General features: G+C 40.6%; 2 protein-coding genes across 2 annotated transcripts in view; one reads left to right on the top strand and one right to left on the bottom strand.

Moving 5' to 3' along the window:
* LOC149222349 (uncharacterized) overlaps positions 1 to 6,658 on the bottom strand; it is a 128,557-nt gene extending 121,899 nt beyond the window's left edge. The window contains 1 exon segment of the mRNA XM_089387573.1: positions 6,617 to 6,658. Coding sequence (XP_089243699.1) covers positions 6,617 to 6,658 — 42 coding nt within the window.
* Positions 6,659 to 16,855: 10,197 nt separating this feature from the next.
* LOC149222348 (uncharacterized) lies at positions 16,856 to 17,638 on the top strand. Its single transcript, XM_089387572.1, has 2 exons — positions 16,856 to 17,058; positions 17,182 to 17,638. Exons 1-2 carry the CDS (start codon positions 16,856 to 16,858, stop codon positions 17,636 to 17,638), a joined length of 660 nt encoding a protein of 219 aa, XP_089243698.1.
* The last annotated feature ends 3,066 nt before the right edge of the window (positions 17,639 to 20,704 follow it).

The following is a 20,704-nucleotide window of genomic DNA, read 5'->3' as shown; positions in this document are numbered from 1 at the left end:
AGGGGTCCAATTCCTCCTTCCATACTACATTGCGCGTGACTGTTTGCTCTGGAAAGACAGAAGGTTGATCAATCCTTCGTCTTTTCCTTGATCGCTTCACAACTGCTCTATGCCTTGGGCTGTAGAAAACATCCAAGGGAGGAATATCTTCCACTTGGAGAACAATTTGATCGGAAGGGTCTTTAGGAATTACCTGAACATCCTGGGAAATGGGTGGGCCGCTGGTTCCGCTTAGAACCTGAGGAGAAGTGATGTCCTGCGTATCATTTGTCTTGGAAGTGTCCCCATATTTTGAACATTCCAATCCACTGATGATGGAATGAAATTGCTGCCATTCTTGAAATAGTTTGGGGTCTATGGTAGTGTCTATATTGACATCGGTGGTTTGCTTCTGCTGCTCTTTTTCCTGCTCTTTCCTCTGCTGTTCTTCTTGTTCTCTCTTCTGCTGTTCTTCTTGTTCCCTTTTCTGCCTATCTGCTAGTTCTTTTTTCTGTTTCTCTTCTTGTTCCCTCTTCTGCTGTTCCTCTACCTCTTTCTTTTGCCTTTCCACTTGTTCTTTTCTCTGCATTTCTGCCTGTTGCTTCTTCTGATTTTCCTCCTGTTGTTTCTTTTGATCTTTTGTTATAACAGGAGGCTGGCTTGACTGTTGCCGACCAGACTCGCTTGAAGACGTCACTGGGGTTGTTGCCAGTAAATCTAGAGGCAGAGTTTGTAACCTCTGCTCCCTAAGTTTATCGAACTCAGTTACCCCTTGATCATTATATTTTAATCGAGCAAGTTCTCTAACTTGACCTATTGTTTCGTTTGAAACAAATAGGTCGTCAAACCAATCTTCTTGATGGTCAAATTTTGTTAATTTGGCCTATTCTAATGCAGCATAGGCGTGTTTGGTTGGATCATATAGCCTATTCGGGATAGTGGCCAGGGTTAAAGACTGCATCTTTGTGGCCTCTTTTTCTGCGTGTTTGAGATCATGCAGAGTATATACACCAATTCTCAAGGGAAAAGAGGGCCAGCCCCTCTTCTTTTCTTTCTTGAGAGTCTGTGTAGTACTCTCTGCCATAATTTGATAGGAGACTTCTCTTGCTAGCAGTTTATCTGGAATATACAAAGGGAGAACATGCGGATTGGCTTGGCTGCCAAAAACTCTAATGTAGGTAAATCTCTCTTCTCCAAACCAACTTGCTACCGCCGACAAATCAAAGGAAACTAGGTAGGAGATCCTGGGAATGGGTTTATCAAAAATAGAATAATGAATTGGAACCATAAAGCCATTGCAGATTTGATACAAATGGTCCTTGTAGGAGGATTTCCACAATTTCTGGTGGTATATATGAATGGGTGAGGGGTCTTGGGCAGTCCACCTCCAACCGAGGACGGGAAACTCAGAATTAAAACACAATGTATCTAAAATGTATGCACTGTAATAAAACGGGGGAATTTTCCTTTCAGTAACAACATAACCTTTTCTAAAATCACGAACAGCTACGGCTAGCTTATCAGAGAGAATAGTAGCCCAATCCATAATTATGCTGTTTACTGCTGCTTCCATTAGAGGAACCATCTCTATGGTAAAATTAGCAGAATCATATAATCCCCATAGCCTACACATCATTATCCCCGCATAACAATAGGGAGAAGCCAAAGAATCGACTGAGTACTTACCGGAAGACTCGTGTTTGTGTTTGGCTGGATTCTGCCTCCAATCCCGAATGGGTTCGGATTCTACTTCATTATCAGCTGCAAATTTCTCCAGGAACGTCTTGTTATAGACTTTCTCTGGCTCAGGAAAATGATACATTTGCCTTAGATGTTCTGGCTTGAACGATCCAAAAATCCTCCCATCTCTGGTGCAAAAAGTCCTGTCGAGGATTGGAATTTCCTCAATTGCCCATCGCACGACGTCTGTGTAGGGGAGAATCTGTTCTCTGGCCGCTATCCTGTGAAGGAAAGAGTAAGCTAAGTCTTTGAGAGTGGAATCAGACTTGCGAGTGGGATCCGCAGTAGCTTCTGTCACTGCCTTCTCTGGTTGTTCGGCTTCAATCAAAATATATGTTCCTTGCCATGTAGCTCTAGTAAGGCCCGTGCATGTAGTATCCGATATTAAACCCTTCTTTTTATCTGTTGCAGCTTGGCCTGCAACTGATGTAGTAGCGGAACCCGCGGTCTTCTTAGATTTCTTCCCCATCATGCTCAGGCTTGTGTTGGAGGATGAATTCTGCACAAAGGCAAGAAAAACGTAACATAGAAATATGATAATGAGGACTCATGGTGGGAAAGATATATCAATTGAAGCGTGCTGAGAGATTAATTCTCAAAAATGGCTGCGGATCCAATCATTGAGCAGATATTACAGATATATTAAATGGCCGTTTAAGGCCTGCCACTCCTTAAATGCTTATTACACCATTATCCGGTTGAATGACTCTCTTAAGCGTGCAATGGATATTTTGGCGGTTGAGCGCAGGTGATCGTTAATCGAAGGGGAAAAATTTTAAATATGAATACATCACCTTATCCCTCCATTTAACGGCTTTTTCGAAATTCGCGCTTTATTGATCGGAAATCGATAACACTTTAGATCTTCAAGCTATACCTTTTGAAATTCCGATCGCCGATAGCGATATCGCATCGCATGGGGAGAATGGGCATTATATAATCATAAGCATAGGATCCTCCGAACGCCGATTGCGACGTCGCATCGGATTAGCGCGAAAAAACAATATGAAAAGGTGCATTTAGAGTGAATTGCCGATTTCCCGATCGCCGATATCGCGTCGCGTCGGGGGTAAGACCTAAGCGCCTTATTAATGTACATGGGATGTTCCCGACTGCCGATTGCGCAATCACAACGGATCGGAGTAAATGACTTAAACTGCTTTGACCGCATATGAAGTATCGCCGATTCCCGATCGCCGATATCGCGTCGCGTCGGGGCTTATGTTATGTGTGTATGAAGTGTTGCCGAACGCCGATTGCGATATCGCATCGGGGGTAATCAATGTGCCGCTTATTTATATTTCTTATGTCATTGCGATATGCGATCTTGCGATCGCTTTATCGCAATGACAAAGATTTGCCTTATTTCTTTTTAGGGTCTTTTCAAAAAAGGGTTTTATGAAATGAATTCATTTGATTATCGGACCTCTTTTGAGCAATAAAAGAATTGATACCAATTAAATTTTAAAGGGACCCATTTCATACGTTAATATTTATAAGTAAAGATGATATGAAATGGGGGGTTGTTGTAGAGCACAACAGGGTGGTAACTGACTACGCCTTCTTCTTGTTGAAAAATGTGTAACTAGGTTCATTCTTCATAAGAATGTAATGTACTCTTGTAAATAATAAAATGAAATGAAATTATTATTGGAGCATGGGTTTCATGCTCCAATTCTTTTATTTTATAGGTTAAAGCACCCATTGAGTGCTTCTAGGGTTTTTCCTAGGTTAAAGAGTCATTGTCATATATTGAAGACCCTATGGGCACATTGTATCTTGTAAAGAAAAAATTATTTTGTCTTTAAAGAGTTGAAATACCTCCAATATCAAGTCGGTTTAAGAAGCTATCAAGTCAGCCTACATGAAGAGCCATGTATTCCCTTGGAAGAGCCTATATAGAGAGAGGAACTCGTCCTCCATTAGACACACTCGCTCATCTCATTCTATGCGAAGAAGAGAAAGAAGAAGGGGTTGAAGGAGAAGGTATGAAGAGGAAGTCGAAGTTCTTGGGATAGTTCTATCTCTCTTGTGAAAGTCGAAGTTAGGGTTTCTGCGCTGGGACTATCTCTAGTTCGATATTGAAGGAAAGAGAGAAGGAAAGGCAAACGAAGGTCACTTAGGGCATCGCGTTACACCTAAGTCTCAAGGAAAGGCAAGCAAAGGGAAGAGAAGGTTATTCGAGGGAGATCGAAGTCTCTAAGACTAGCAACAATAGTTGCAGCAGTTGCCAAAAGACAAAATTTTAGATCTACAGTGGGACGTCAAAGTCATTGCAATAGGAGACCAAGTTGGTCTTGATCTTAGAGGGTATTTGTCTGAGTCACTAGGTCATGGTATTTGCCAACTGAAGAATCTATAAGAAGAGAAGAGATTTAAGGGCTTTGCTCTCAAGAGGAGGGTTTTTGGCCCTGGCTTGCAGCCTATATATTGTGTCACTGTTCTTATTGTTTTGGTAGTTGTTTGATGTATCTCACATTGTAATAAAAAGGAACAAAGCTAATAAGGAAAAAGGTAACACAAACAGTTATCAAGTTAAGAGAATTAACATACTTACTATCCTATTGAATTCTCAACATGGTATCATAACTAATGTTATCTAAGGGCATCATGAAGATCTCCTCTACAGTGAAGAGATTTTTGGCAGCAACCCAGTGTATGTGATGAGGCTCAACCTTAAACTGACTCAGTTGTGTTCACTGCAAAACATATGTCCGGACGGGAGTTCACCAAGAACATCAGGGTCCCCACGAGTTAATGATACTCATAAGGATTTCCCAAATCGAGCCCAACAACACTTCTGCATAACTTCTTGAAGTTAAGTTCCATCGGAGTAGTGACAGACTTGTAGGCCACCATCCCAAATCTTTCAAGTAGCATCATGATGTATTTTCCTTGAGAAAGGAAAATCTCACCTGGCTTTTGCCAGACCTCCAACCCTAAGAAGTAATGCATCAATCCTAGGTCCTTCATCTTGAATTCAGAAGCCAACGCCCTCTTACATTGATGAATAAGAGGATCTGCACCAATCAGAAAGAGATCGTGCACATAAAGTACCAAGATGAGAGGTCTATCATTCTCAACCTTAAAATAAAGGTTCGGATCAACTTCACTTCTCGTAAATCCCAGCTTCATCAGATAGTTGTCGATCCTCTCATACCAAGCTCGGGGAGCTTGCTTCAACCCATAGAGGGCTTTCTTCAACCTGCATACATGTGTCTGACGATCTTGAACTTCAAACTCCTCAGGTTGTTCTACATAGACTTCCTCCTTAATTGAACCATGTAAGAAGACGACCTTGACATCGATTTGATGTAGATTCCATCCTTGCGAGGCAACAAGGGCTATAATCGAACGGATGGTGGTATATCGGGCAACAGGTGCAAATATCTCATTGTATTCCACCCCTCCCTTTTGAGAGAAGCCTTGACCAACAAATCTAGCCTTGAAATTTTCAACACTTCCATCAGCTCCATGCTTGATCTTGTAGAGCCATTTCGAGGTGACAACAGATTTGTCCTTGGGTCTAGGGACCACATCCCAGACATCATTTTTCATAATTGACTCATACTCTTCATTCATAGCATCCTTCCAAACTTGGTGCTTCACAGCTTCTTTGAATGTGCAAGGCTCAGATTGAACAATGGTGCTCATGGCAGTTAAGTACCCTTGGTACCTATTTGGGTTCTTACTTTCACGAAATGTCCCCCTTGGTGCAACCTGTCTCTCGGCATCTTCGAGAGTTTCCCTAAGCCATGAGAGTCTCCTTTTTTAGGAGGAGGGCTAATGAGGGAGTGGATCAATGGGATCCATTGGTCCTTCAGCATCGGGCATCGGCTCGTCCAGTGGTTCTCCCTGCATTCCTGTATCTGCTTCTTTGTCCTTCCTTGGAATAGGAAGGTTACTAATCTTTCCAAGTGCAGCATCTTCATCGAAGGTGACATCATGACTTATCTCCACTTCTCTTTGACCAAGCACATAGATTCTATATGCCTTAGAAGTTTCACTGTAGCCCACAAATGTTCATTTCTTCCTAGAACCATCCAATTTGCTTCTCTTTTCTTTCAGCACATGAAAATATACCGCGCTACCAAAAATTTTAAAGTGAGAAACATCAGGTTTTTTACCGGTGAAAAATTCTTAGAAGTTTTGGAGTCCAACACTTGACGAGGGGATCTATTTTGAACATACACGACAATGTTTGTAGCTTCGGCCCATAGGAACTTCAAAAGGCTTTGATCATGAAACATGGCACGAGTGGCTTCTATAATAGAACGATTCTTCCTTTCAGCAACACCATTTTGCTCAGGATTATATGCGGTAGTAGTCTCCCTCTTAATGTCATCTTCTCTACAATAGTTATTGAACTCATTTGATTCATATTCGATTCCATTATCAGTTCTCAATATTTTGATCTTCTTCCCAGTTTGACTTTCGACCAAAGCTTTGAAAGAATGGAACCATGAGAATACTTTGTCCTTCTTCTTCAAGAAATAAATCCAAGTCTTGCAAGAGAAATCATCCACAAAGATAACATAATATAAATATCCTCCCAAAGAGTTCATGGGCATCATACCAAATAGATCAAAATGAACCAATTGCAATATGTCAGTAGTCTTGCTATCACTGGAGGGGAATGGTACCCTTGTATGCTTTCCTTCAGCACACTCCTGACAAACACCTTCATGTTATACTTTAAATTCAGGCCTGCCATCATCTTCCTCACATCAGATAGAGACTTATAATGTAGATGGGCAAACCTCCAGTGCCATAATTCGGATTGAAGAGATGTGTCGCAAGACATAGCTCCCAATGGACTTCCTCCAACTTGATATAGGCTATCAACCCTAAATCCAAGTGTAAATGCATCTTTGAAATTTTTATTCCACACACATACCTTTCTATCGATGAATGCCACCTTGAATCCTTTGTCCTCCATTGCCGAGATAGATACTAGGTCCTTCTTTAGATCGGGTACATATAGTACTTCTTGTAGATGAATGGTGTTACCCTGATTCAATTGAAGAGTAACATTCCCAACTCCCTTCACGGGATAGGTGGCATTGTCTCCAAGGATAATTTCCAAATTTGTATCCTTTTCAATCAGATTTGAAAGAGCTTCCTTATACCTAGTGAAGTGCCTTGAGGCACCACTATCAATCAACCAATTTCCCAAGGTGTCCAGAGGAGATGCAGTAGAGAGGGCAGATATAAGATACAATTCTTTTTGCTTGTTATCAGCAACATTAGAATCATCATACCTAGAGTTTCTTGATCTCTTGGGAGGGCGACCATTTTCATGTTGAGTAGCAGGAGCATTCCTTTTTCCTTTGTTGTTGAATCTGCCATTCCTTTGATTGTTGTTTCCCCTGTAATTGTTGTTGTTGTGGTTGTCATCATCATGAGGTGTATCCCTTCTATTAGGACACTCCCTAGCATAGTGGCAAAACTTGTTGCAAATGAAGCATCTTCCCTTCTTTCCATTCTTGAAACCCGATCTTCCTTGACATTTCTTCTTTGGACCTACATTGTTCTACTTTTTAGCATGAGCAGAAAATGCAGTAGGATCATTCCTATTTGAAGGCATATATAGTTCCATCATCCTTGTTTCTTCTTGAGAACATCTGGTCAACAATTATTCAAAACCTAGAATCCTGTTGTTGTTAAGAATAGTAGTGTTGAACATGTGCCATTCACGAGGGAGTCCTCCAAGGGCAATGAGAGTAAGCTCCTTATCAACAATAGCTTCTCCAATCAAAGAAGATAATTTTTTTAATCTTAGTAATCCTCATGAAGTAGGATTGAATGTCTGCACCTCTTCCCTTCTTTATATCCTTTAGCTTGTTTTTGAGAAAGATAACATGGTTTACATTGCTAGCTTTGAACATGCCAACCAACCTGTCATATTTCTCCTTTGATGTGTTCAAATTAGAGACGTAAGAAACTAAATGCTTATGAATAGAATCCCTAATGACATTCTTTCCTTTGACTTCACCCTTCTTGTACTTTGTCTTAGCAGCAACTGGTGCATTAGAAGGAGGTTCAGAAATCTTTCCTTGCACATAGTCCATAACATCTTGCTCTTCTAAAGTCAAATCAAGAGACATCTTCCATGCATGATAATGAGACTTATCATGAAGCTTGTCATCAAATTTGAAGTAGGATGTGGGGGCCATTGCCTCTTTTCCTTGTCCAACAAATCTCACTGATTGCTCTTTCCACTCTTGCTTGGGCTTTGTCTTCACCTCAGCTCTGATACCATGTTAATTTTAGATAACAATGGTATGTTCTATGCTTAAGAGCAATTTAATTCAATTTCCTTAGTAGCCCAATATGAATTTCCATAATAGCAATCACATTTAATTGTTGAAGTTTCTAAGTCTACTTAATTAGAAACTCTCCATGCACTTGATCTGATTTATTCCTACTTACTTGTTATGTTACTTAACAAGTTATTTACAATATAAATACTGAAAATAAACACTAGTGCCTGCTCAACATATTACAGATCAACAACTGAAGGAAACAGAAACAATCACACCATATGACACCATTATTTTTGGACCAGTGTCCCCAGAAAAACCCAATGTGGGAAAACCGATGCAGCTATTTGAGGGTTTTCTTATTAAGCAATATCAGAGTACAATTTGGGTGCCAAAACTGGCCTACCCAACAGAGAATTTCCTTGGCAGTAATACCTCTCAATTTGAGACAAATCTCCTAGCTAAAACCCTGGATAATCCTTCTGGCAGCTCCTCAGCACCAATCTTCCCTAGAAACCCTAGTGTCTGGCCTTTCTGGACTGCATCAGCCCCTCTCTGCCTAGCGCTAGCCCTACATCACCCTGAATGGGTCTGCGTCAGCCTTAGGAGGCCCTGTTTCAGCCTTCTGGCCCTCTGTGTTAGTAACACAAGCCTTTCTGAGGCTATGAGCAGCTCCCGGCTACCTCTGCGTGGCCTTGCGTGAGCTCTGGCTACTACTGCATCACTCTCCCTGGGAACTGTGCTGTTCTCCTGGCACTATCTCAGCCTCTCTCTCTCTGTACTCAATGCCCCTCAGCTACAACTCCCGATCACTAATTCTATCTCTCTTAGCAAACCCCGCTCTAGAGAATAGAATGACTGATCACTCTGGTGTATTCTCCAAGTGACCCTCAAGCCTCCTCTTATACTTTTACTGTTGACATATCAACGGCCGAGATTAAGTCCCTAATCAACGGCTAAGATTAGATCTGGCTTGATCCATGTCTTTTGGACCATTCTAAAACAGATTTGACATATCAACGACCGAGATTAAGTCCCTAATCAATGGCTAAGATTAGATCTGGCTTGATCCATGTCTTTTGGACCATTCTAACACAGATTCATATTAATACACATCAATATTTTATTTTCCCTAAGTTTAGACTTAGGGACTCCATTAAAAATATTAATTATTTTAAAATCTCCTGATCTGTTTAGAATCTGCCCAAACCCCTTCTGGGTATTGGAGATCTCATGTGCCCCAACCTCTCCACCAGATTTTGTGGCTAGAGCACATTCGATGCTACCCCAAATCAACACTCCCTCTTAGCAAGGACTGTACTCTAACAATACTCCTCATTGAGTATTACTTTGATCATCTGACATTGGCACCTGTGCTGATGCTAGGCATTCCTACCCAACATCCTCTGCACTGCTACATCCTGTATTGTTGCCCATGGTTCTACCGCTACAACTGTTGCATCTGTATGACAGCTCCCTCTACATCTGTGCTTCTGTTGGTCCTTTCTCCCAGAGCTGCATCTGCACTGCACCTCCTCTCATCATGCTGCATCGTGTTGCCCACTGTTGCATTGTAACTCAGTTACTGAGAGGTAAGTAACTGATCTCCCAATCTGACCTCCCTGTTGGGCTAGAGACACCCACTAGTGTTGAAGCTCCCTCTACCGCTGACAAGTTCTCCCTCTCTAACCTATGCATTGCTACAAAAACTCCCTGCATATCCCACCGTTGCACACCTCTCTGTGCCTTCCTACACTGGTGTAACACTCATGTGCCTCTCACACTACTGCAACCTGCTAGCCTCACGTTTTCTCAGGACTCCTGCACTGTAGCTCTCTCTCCCGCTCCATTGGCATCCATCTCTACCCAACTCAGCCATTGCTGCTACTCCTCTTCGGGGCTCCCGTAGCAAGTTCTAATCTAAGAGGCTGGGTGCTTCGAGGATCCTGCCCCTCATCGCCTGTAGTCCGCCTGACTACAGCTTGATGTCCCCCCACTTTCACTCAAGTGGTGTGTGTGCACTCATGGCACAATCATCATCTGTCAAAACTTCCTTCTCTTCCTGTGTTGGTGTTGCCTTAGTCTCGAAAGACTCTTCGTTTTCTTCCTTGGACACTAGGTCGCATAATGACCCAGCTCCCCACAGTGGAAGCACTTGATCTTGGAGAGATCTTTCTTCTTCCGCTTCTCCTACCTTCCCTCAGATGCTAGGGCCATACCTTCCTCCTCTTACTTGACTTTTATCACCTTATTGCTGCTACCCATCTTCGACTGCCGTCTGATCTCTTCCTGGTGAAGAGCTGCCCACATCTCGTCCCAAGGTGGGAGAGTCCCTCTGCCCAGTATACTCTAGACAAATACCTCCCAGTCTTCTGAGACAACATTCAAGGCTGTCCTCACTATTAGCTCCTGATCCGGTGTCGCCTCTATAGTAGTCAACTGATCTCGGATCTCATTCAGTCCTCCGAGGAAGGTATCAATCGGTTCTCCCTTCTTCATCTGATATGACCTCAACTGATTCTCAAGCAGCATTCTTCTATGCACAGAAGTATGTTGGTACAACTTTTTGAGAGCCTCCCATATCTCAAATGTCGTTTCCTTCTCGGCTATGTGTGGTACTACATGATCCTTGACCCCGTCAAGGATAATGCTCTTAGCCCTTGCCATCACCTCCTCGCACTTGTCATTATCATATTGGGGTCGACTAGGATAGCTATTACCTTCAAGGCGAAGTTCTTGACATGATTCTTGTCAAGTACAGATAAGATTTTGGCCTTCCAGACTGCGAAGTTCGATGCTCCGTCCAGTCTATCCTGGTCTCTTACTCCATGTAGTGCCATGATGCTCCTCTACTTCCCTCCTGGAAGTTCTCTGTTCAACTCCTATGAGTCTCTACTTCCCATCTGGAAGTTCTCTTCTGGACTCCCTCTGAGTCCTGATTTCCCTCCTGGAAATCCTTCTGTTGCTGTCGAGATGCCCCCTACTCTGATCGTCTTATGCAACTGCACCACTGATTTTGGTTCCTCGGTTAGAAACCCTCGGTAGCAACTCCTCTGGCCTTGCTCTGTCAGGTACTGTTCTGAGTACAGTACCTCACCAACTCCACTATACAATATTCCCGTAGCCTTCTAAACCCTAGCAACCTGAAGCTGAGAGCTCTTAGGCTCTGCGCAATCCCAGCACCAGCAACCCGACCTCCTCAGCCAACTGCTTCAGCCTTTCCGGCTACTGTGTGGCTTTGTGTGAGGCTCCCTTTGCCTCCTTATCTTTTGCACTGCCTATCCTCGGCTCACCCTTGATGACCTAGGCACTGCGTCACCCTTCCCTTATTGCTACTCTGCTAGAAACAACTTCTGTCACCTCGGGACAGCTATTTTCTATTGCTCTGCTCGGCTGAGGTCTTTAGTCCTCCTGTGATCTGCAATCAGGCTCTGATACCATGTTGAAGTTTCTAAGTCTACTTAATTAGAAACCCTCCATGCACTTTATCTTATTTATTCCTACCTACTTGTTATGTTACTTAACAAGTTATTTACAATGTAAATACTAAAAATAAACACCAGTGCGTGCTCAACATATTACAGATCAACAACTAAAGGAAACAAAAACAATCACACCATATGACACCATTATTTTTGGACCAATGTCCCGGAAAAACCCAGTGTGGGAAAAGCGGTGTAGCTATCTGAGGGTTTTCTTATTAAGCAATATCAGAGTACAATTTGGGTGTTGAAACTGGCCTACCCAACAGAGAATTTCCTTGGCAGTAATACCTTTCAGTTTGAGACAAATCTCCCTACTGAAACCCCGGATAATCCTTACGGTAGCTCTTCGGCACCAATCTGCCCCAAAAACCCCAGATAATCCTTCTGGTAGCTCTTCGGCACCAATCTGCCCCAGAAACCCCAACGTCTGGCCTTTCTGGACTGCGTCAACCTCTCTTTGCCTAGCGTTGGCCCTGCGTCACCTTGAATGGGTTTGCATCAGCCTTAGGAGGCCCTGCATCAGCCTTCTGGCCCTCTACGTCAACAACGCTGGCCTTTCCGAGGCTCTGCGCAGCTCCCGACTACCTTTGCGTGGCCCTACGTGAGCTCTGGCTGCTACTGCATCACTCTCCCTGGCTACTACGCTGTTCTCCCGGCACTATCTCTGCCTCTCTGTCTCTTTGTACTCAATGCCTCTCAGCTGCAACTCCCGATCATTAATTCTATCTCCCTTAGCAAAACCTGCTCTAGAGAATAGAATGACTGATCACTTTGGTGTCTTCTCCAAGTGACCCTCGAGCTTCCTCTTATAATTTTCCTTTTGACATATCAACGGCCGACATTAAGTCCCTAATAAACAGCTAATATTAGATCTGGTTTGATCCATGTATTTTGGACCATTCTAACACAGATTCATATTAATACACATTAATATTTTATTTTCCTTAAGTTTAGACTTAGGGAATCCATTAAAAATATTAATTATTTTAATATCTCCTAATATGTTTAGAATATTCCCAAACTTTTTCTGAGTATTGGAGACCTCATGTGCCCCAACCTCTCCACCAAATTTCGTGGCTAGAGCACATCTGATGCTACCCCAAATCAACATTAACATGATAGTAAATGCAGATAGAACATAAATAAAATAGTAGAAGACAAGACAAAACAAAAGGACACAAGATATGGCCCTAGCCAAGGACATGTTGACCACTGGAGAGGCACCCGATGATTATATGAAGACTTCATGCCCAAGGATGATCTAGAGGACACTTGTACCATCAGATTTCATAAGTCAACAATGTTTTTTAACTCTACTTCTATCTTCTCATCATCTTTCTTGTACCCAGATTCCACACCCTGTCAGGAATTGTAATAAGTGATACTAGTAATGATGAGTTTTTGAGTCCGTAACAGGCCTAGGATGTTGGGACTCGATCAACAAATGAGTCCACCTTGGAGTGTTTTTTTTATCTGTTAATTATCCCTTCTTTTTCAGACGCGGATAATTTTCTAGGTTTTTTCACTAACTTTTTACCCCAAAGCCGAGGTGACGGTTTGAAGGTTGAGACCCTAACACATCTTAGTGTCTAGAGTCGATGTGTATTCCCATACTAGATCACACAAAAAAAATTGTGGAATTTGACTAGGTCTAAGTAGGATTTTTTAATAATTAAAAATTTCCCGCAAAACGAGATTTTTTAATTATTTTCTATGTAATGGTGTAAATAAGTGGCCTTAGGAAATGTCCGGGGCACGTGACTACTCGAAATTCTTCTTTAGAAGCCCAAAATTATCCTAGGACCCACTTTGGGGGTCAAAAAACGGCTTATAGTCCCTCAAAAGCCGATTTTCCTAATGACAATGACAAAAATGAGGAAAAAATTTAATAATTGGAAAAATTTAGAAATTTTTCCAGAGTCAAAATAAGTCAAATTTTGACATGGAAAACTCAGAAAAGGTCAAAGGTGATGTGGCAAGCATGTGGGGCCCACCACAAGTTATCAATGGATGAACGTTGATTCTCAAGGGAGATATACACAACCAATTAGGGAGTAGTTTACAATAGTGATCTCCAACACTTGGACGGTTCTTGCAACCACTTGCAAATTTGTTTTTGCTTTGGGATCTTCACCCTTCCACTTGTCACTTTCACTCACATTAGGATTGGCTCCCATTTTCCTATTTAAATGAGCTTTGGCTCTCATCGTTGTATCATATAGAATGAGTTGTTGGGCTTGCGAAGACTTTGCTGGATTTTGTATTCATTTTTCATATAATAATAAGTAAGTCTTTGGGGTTACTAGCTTCTCTTGTGGTGCATTCTTTGGTTGATGAGGTATACCTGTTTCATTTGATGTTATTATTCATTTGATTTTACATTGCTATCTAGTTGTTTTTTTGTGAATTTGCCTAAGGGCACTATTGCCTAGGGAGGAGAGATTTGCAGCTATCTCAAATCTCCTTTGGGCTTCATATATTTTGTGCTCAAGTCTCTTTTGCACTAATAATTGGTTTGCTGGCATTTGTGTGTTCAAAGGATAGGTTGCCAAGTCCACTGGAGTGTGAGGACTTCTTCGATTGGAATAGTCACCTCCAAGGATACCAAAGATCCTACAAGTTGTTAAAGCCAAAAATCTCATAAAACATCAAGAGATTTATTTAAAAGGGGGTTTCATGAGCCCTTTTCTTCTTTTCCATCTTGAAAAATATCATATATTTTCTTCTTTCATTTGTGTGCATATTGATTTTATCTAGCATTTGAGGCTAAGTTGTTGGATTTAAATCCTAACTCTCACTCACTAAAATCAACTCTTTCAAGCTAATCTTAATGAGAGAATTTGTAATATAGAGTGTATTTTATACTTGCATTGGGTTTCTAACTCTTTCCTTCTCATGCATGTGATTTCATCTCACATATTTCAGCACTATTTCTTTTGCATGCTAACTCTTTTGCTTGCTTTCCTACAAGTGTTCTTGGAGGCAATTCAAATTTGAAGAAAGGGAGTTGAAGCATAAGCTAAGTAACTCTTTTCCATTTGGAAACTCAAGTCCAAGGTTATTTTGGCTTTCCATTTGAAAGCATTTCACTTCCTTTTAATAAAAATACAATTTCATTTCTTAAAGAGAAAATACTTGGAAAGCATTGGTTGTTTATATATTTCATGCTTATATTGTGATGGTTATTTCCCATATCAGTTTTTTGCTTATAAATCTTAAAGAGATAATCTATTTGACTCTAACAATTCTCCTAGAAACTCACATCCTTTTTAACTTAACTTTTCATTATGGACCACCCCCCTTATCTAACCTAGGAGATAGCTCAAACGGAGAGAGTCAGGATTAGTTTGACAACCGCTTCTCTGAGTTCCTTGCCACCAACCACACTTTTTGGGGTTGATGGCTTTTCTCACTAACTTGTAGGTAGGTGTAGGCAGTAGGGTCAACATTTTTGGCGTCGTTGTCGGGGACAAGCTTTCTTGTACCTGAGAAATCGACTAACCTTTTGGTTTTAGCAGTTTTGAACTTTAGATTTAGATTCTTGCTCAAGTGGCGACTCCACTCAATCCAAATTTTGCAAGAGTCTCTATGAGAAGAAATTCAAGTGGTCTTGTTAGCCCCTCTCCTGATATTAGACTTTCTCGTAGTAGAGCTCTTGCTAGTCTTGGGCAAGAGGCTATTTATGATATTCAATTGATATTTCAAGAACAAGTAGAGCCTAACATCATGAATGATCTTTTTTCTCCTTGTGACTTCACTAACATAAATGTTTATCCTCACAATATCCCTGACAAGGCTATTGAAAAGTTGCCTTCCTTTCAAGGTAACAATGCCATTAGTGCTACATCACATGTGAAAAACTTTAGTGTTTGTATCTTTAAATGGTGTAACTCTGCTAATTATGAGGATGTGAAGATGAGACTTTTTGTTTTATTTTTAGAAGAGAATGCTCTTAATTGGCTCATTGAGCAACCTACTAACTCATATAACTTTTTACAAGCCATTCTAACTACATTTTTAGATAAGTTTGGAGAGAAGAAGGAAAAAAAGCATTTGATCAACGCCATTAGAAATATGAAGAAATGAGAACGAAACCATGGAGGAGTTTAACAAGAGATTCAATGGATTAGTAAAAAGCATGCCTGCTATTGTTAAACCTCCTGATGAATTTCTTTTATGATCATATATGGATGCTTTTGGTGTTGACACTGCTTATGAGTTGAGGAGGAAGGATTCTGTGAATATAGGTGTAGCTCAAACTGAAGACTTAAAAATGGAAAAGGCTAGAAAGAAATCAGGGAAGTCTGAACTTCCTGGTTTCACTAGAGTACCATCGAAACTGAATGATTCCAAAGGCAAGGCCAAAGAAGAGACCACACATGATCCTATGGAGGCAAATCATACCAACTCATCAAGAGTATGGAGGAAAATCATACCAGTCAAATGAATGATATCCAAAATCGATTAGTGGCCATGGAAAGAAATCAAGCTGGGAGATTCCCAAATAGAGGAAATGATAGATGGCAAAAGAGAGGACCTCCCAATGACCATAGGCCACCTAATCCACTCAAGTCTACAAACTTATTTGATGATTCCATGCCTTATTGTAGACCTTGTGATGACATACATGATGAACTCACTTGTCCTTATGCAAGAAGGATCCTAGAAGGAGATATGGTGGGAACAAGTGAGCAAATCAATGTAGTTGGAAAAGAGCATCATTTGTCCTTGGAAAATTGGGTGCAAGTTATGGAGAGTAGTCAGAAGGTAAATAAAAAGTCTCCATTCTCCTATAGTACAAATAATTTTGAAGATTTCGATAGGATCAATGAATTATATGGAGAGAAGCCTTCATTAGCTCAGATTTTAGAGATAGCCAAGGAAAAGGAAAGAGGAAAGAATAAAGAAAGAAACCATAGTAAAACTTTCACTCCACCCACATTGAACTTGAATATTGATTTGGGAGGATGGATTAATAATGCTAAGATTTTAGTTCATGTCACTGAAATCATGAAGATTCCCTCCCAAAGATATAAATTGTTCAAAGCCATTGATGCTCCCAATGGAAAAGAAATGTCTAATTTTCCTAAGGATAAATATGAGGATGCCCCTATCAGTTTGCAAAGTAGTGATATGTGTAGAGATAACAGAGACCACCAACCTTTTTTCATCACTATGTTGGTCAATGGAATGCTTTTACACAATTGTATGTTTGACTCTAGGGCATCATCTTGTGTCATGACTAAGAAAGTCATGAATCAGTTAAATTTGAGGATTTCTAGACCCTACCACAACATTTGTGCAATGGATTCAAAGATCATTGAAGTGTGTAGTTTGATAAAATATCTTCAAGTCCACTTAGCTATACATCCTGACATTATGATCACCATGGATATTGTGGTGATTGATGTGCTTGATGCTTGGGGGATGTTATTGTTTAGAAAGTGGGGAGCTTATATTGGAGGTAGTTTGCAAATGGATTTAAGTTATCCTACCATCCCTAATAGTGAGGGCATCATGGTTAGATTGGATAGGGAATTGGAGAGAAAGTTTCATATAGAAAATCCCAAGGAGCCTCATAATGAAATTGTGTATGAATCTGATAACTTGTGAAACTATGCTATCCTGGCTAATTATTTCCCTCCTTTGGAGAAGGAGGTGGATTGTAAGAAAGATGGAGTTTGGCACATGAATTTTGATGGTTCCCATTCTAGGTATGGTAAGGTTGCTGGAATTGTCCTTACCTCCCCTCTTGGTCACATATTCAAGTTTTCCTATAGATTGGAATTCAATGCAACCAACAATGTAGCAGAGTGTGAGGCTCTATTGTTGGGTCTTGAGTTGGAAAAAGACTCGAGGATAAAGTTGCTTAGTATCAAGGGGGATTCTGATCTAGTCATTCTTCAAACTAAGAATCAATTTGCGTGCAAGAATGATGGATTAAAGAAGTATCAAAATGTTGTTTGGGATAATATGGAATATTTTGATGCATTAGACCTTCAAGTAATTCCTAGGGAAGGAAATAAAAAAGTTGACGAGCTCGTTGTTGCTGCATCTACATTACAGCTTGGAGAGAACTTGGTGGATGATAAAATTAAGATGGAGATTATCTTTAGGCCATCAGTTCCTGATAATCTAGAGCATTGGAAAATCTTTAATGATGAAAGCTAGGTGGTTCGTTTTTTAAATAACATGGAGGAATTTTCTGAATTTAAGGTTGGCTACAAAGAGGAAGGATGTGATTATGAGGAGTGTAATGTGGTGACAAATCCCACTCCTAGGGAACGTGTAGCCTTGGAGCAAGTGTTTGACAGACATGATGCATCAAAGAGAAAAGATGATAAGAAAATTGACCCAGGGGAATTCATTGAAGTGAATATTGGTACCCCTCATGACCCAAATATTATTAAAATAGACTGGTACCAATGAGCAAGAAAGGAGGAATTTGATAAATTTGCTTCATGAATATAGAGATGTTTTGGCTTTTTCATATGATGAGTTGAAAGGTTGTAGGGAAGATGTTATGGAACATACTATCCCTCTTAAGGATGAAAATGTCAAACCCTTTAGGCAGAAACTTAGGCAAATCAATCCTAAGTTAGCCCCCTTGGCGCGAAAGGAATTGCAAAAGATGCTTCACGCTGGTATTATTGCTCACACTAGGCATTCCACATGGTGTTCAAACTTGATTATTGTGAGGAAGAAGAATGGATCAATCACGATGTGTAGACTTTCGAAATATTAATTTATCCTGTAAAAAAGATAATTACCCTTTACCTAATATGGAAACATTATTGCAAAGGGTAACAGGATCTGGAATGATGTCTTTGTTAGATGGATTTTCAAGATACAACCAAGTCTTGGTGAAGAAGGAGGATAGACATAAGACAACATTCACCACACCATGGGGTACTTTTGAATATTTGAGGATGCCTTTTGGATTAACGAATGTTGGAGCAACTTTTCAAAGGGTTATGGACTATGCCTTTAAGGGTCTAATTGGGAAATTTATTGAGATCTATCAAGATGATTTAACTGTTTTTTCTAAAAATGGAATTTCCCATATAGGCCACCTAAGGCAAATTTTTGATAGGTGTAGAGAGTATGGAATATCCTTAAATCCTGCTAAATCTATTTTTGGAGTGACTGAAGGGAAGTTGCTTGGTCACATCATTTCAAAGGATGGGATCAAGATTGACCCTGAAAGAGTTGAGGCTATTCAAAAGGTTCCTTTACCTCATAATATTACAACCCTTCAATCCTTCTTAGGAAAGATTAATTTTCTTAGAAGGTTCATTCCAAATTATGTTGAGATTGCCAAACGCATCCAAACCCTCTTAAGAAAGATGTTAAGTTTGTTTGTGGAAATGAGGGTAGAAAAGGTTTTCAGGAAATAAAGGATTCTATTATCAAAGCACCTATTCTAGTAAGCCTTGATTATTCAAAGGAGTTTTTGATTTTCTCTTTTGCATCTGAAGATACTATTGCTGGGGCATTGCTTCAAAAGAATAATGAAGGGCATGAACAACCTATTGCTTTTATGAGTAGGTGTCTTCAAGGGTCTAAGTTGAAGTATAGCACCATGGAGAAGCAAGCTTATGCTTTAGTCAAGTCTCTTAAACAGTTCAGAGTTTATGTGGGGTATTCTAGGATAATTGCATTTTTTCCCCACTCTATTGTAAAGGATATTTTAGTCCAAGTTGATTGCTTAGGAACTCGAGCTAGGTGGGTCTTGAAGATTCAAGAGTATGATTTGGATATTAGACCTACCAAGCTTGTGAAAGGCCAGGGATTGGCCAAAATCTTGACTGAAGGAAATGAGAAAGTGATAGGAATGATTTGTCAAAATGATTTGGAATTAACTTCATCAGAACTTCAAATATTGGGTCAACTTGAATGGTATAAAGACATTATTTATTATTTGCAAAATTTGTCACGTCGTAACCATTTAGTTGGTCATAAGAAAAGAGCATTAAGGATTAGAGTGTTGATTTGGAGTAGCAATGGATGTGCTCTAGCCACGAAAATTGGTGGAGAGGCTAAGGAACATGAGATCTCATATACACAGAAAGGGTTTGGGCAGATTCTAAATAGTTTGGGAGATATTAAAATAATTAATATTTTTAATGGAGTCCCTAAGTCTAAACTTAGGGAAACTAAAATATTAATGTGAATTAAGATAAAATTGTTTTAGAATGGTCCAAAAGTCATGAATCAAGCCAGATCTAATCTTAGACATTGATTAGGGACTTAATCCTGACTGTTGATTTGTCAACGAGAAAAGTATAAGAGGAGGCTTGAGGGTCACTTGGAGAACACACAAAGAGATCAAGATTTCGACTTTCTGGGGCTAGGTTTGCTAAGAAAGTTGAGAGAGTGATCAAAGTTGCAGCTGAGGGGTAGTGAATACAGAAGCAGAGAGGCAGAGATAGTACCAGGAGGATCAACGCAATAGCCAAGAGCGAGAGATGTAGAACCAACTAGGGGTTCACGCAGAGCCAACCAAGGCTCACGTAGAGTTAGCCAGGAGTTGCGTAGTGCGTCAGAGTGCCAACGTGGGTGACGCAAGGGGCTAGAGGGCTGGCGCAGTGCCTCCAGAGGCTGACACAAGCCAAGCTAGAGTGACGTTAAGCTAATGCTGGGCCAGAAAGAGCTGATGCAGTCCCTAGAGGCTGATGCTGGGGTTTCGTGGGGAAGATTGGAGCTGTGAAGTTGTCGGAGTGTTTATCCAGGGTTTCAGTCGGAATATCTGCTTCTGAGTAGAGAGGTACTACTGCTGAGATTTTTCTCTATTGGGTGAGCCGGATTTGGCACCCAGATTGTATTCTCAAACTGTTTAATAAAACAAATCCTCAGATAGTTGCACCGTTTTCCCGCATTGGGTTTTTTCGGGGACATTAGTCCAAAAACAACGGTGTCACTTGTGTGCTTGTTTCTGTTTCAGTTGATGATCTGTAATGTGTTGAGCATGTACTTGTATTTATTTCTAGTATTTACATGGTAAATAACTTGTTAATTAGCAAAACAAGTACTAAGTAGGTAGGAATAACTCAGAAAGTGCATGAAGGGTTTCTAACGAGTTAGACTTAGAAATTCCAACATGGTACCAGAGCGTGGTTGCAGATTATAGGATAACTGAGGACATCAGCTGAGCAGAGTAGCAATAACAGAAAATAGTTGTCCTGAGTGACAAAAGTTGTTCCTAGCAGAGAAGTGCGAGGAAGGGGTGATGCAGTG

Source organism: Pinus tabuliformis, chromosome Q, assembly GCF_031772625.1.
Source record: "Pinus tabuliformis cultivar Carrire ecotype Pingquan chromosome Q, CPIR1, whole genome shotgun sequence".
Lineage (NCBI taxonomy): Eukaryota > Viridiplantae > Streptophyta > Pinopsida > Pinales > Pinaceae > Pinus > Pinus tabuliformis.
The sequence above is the reverse complement of the archived record's forward strand: the minus strand, read 5'-3'. Positions and strand labels throughout refer to the sequence as shown.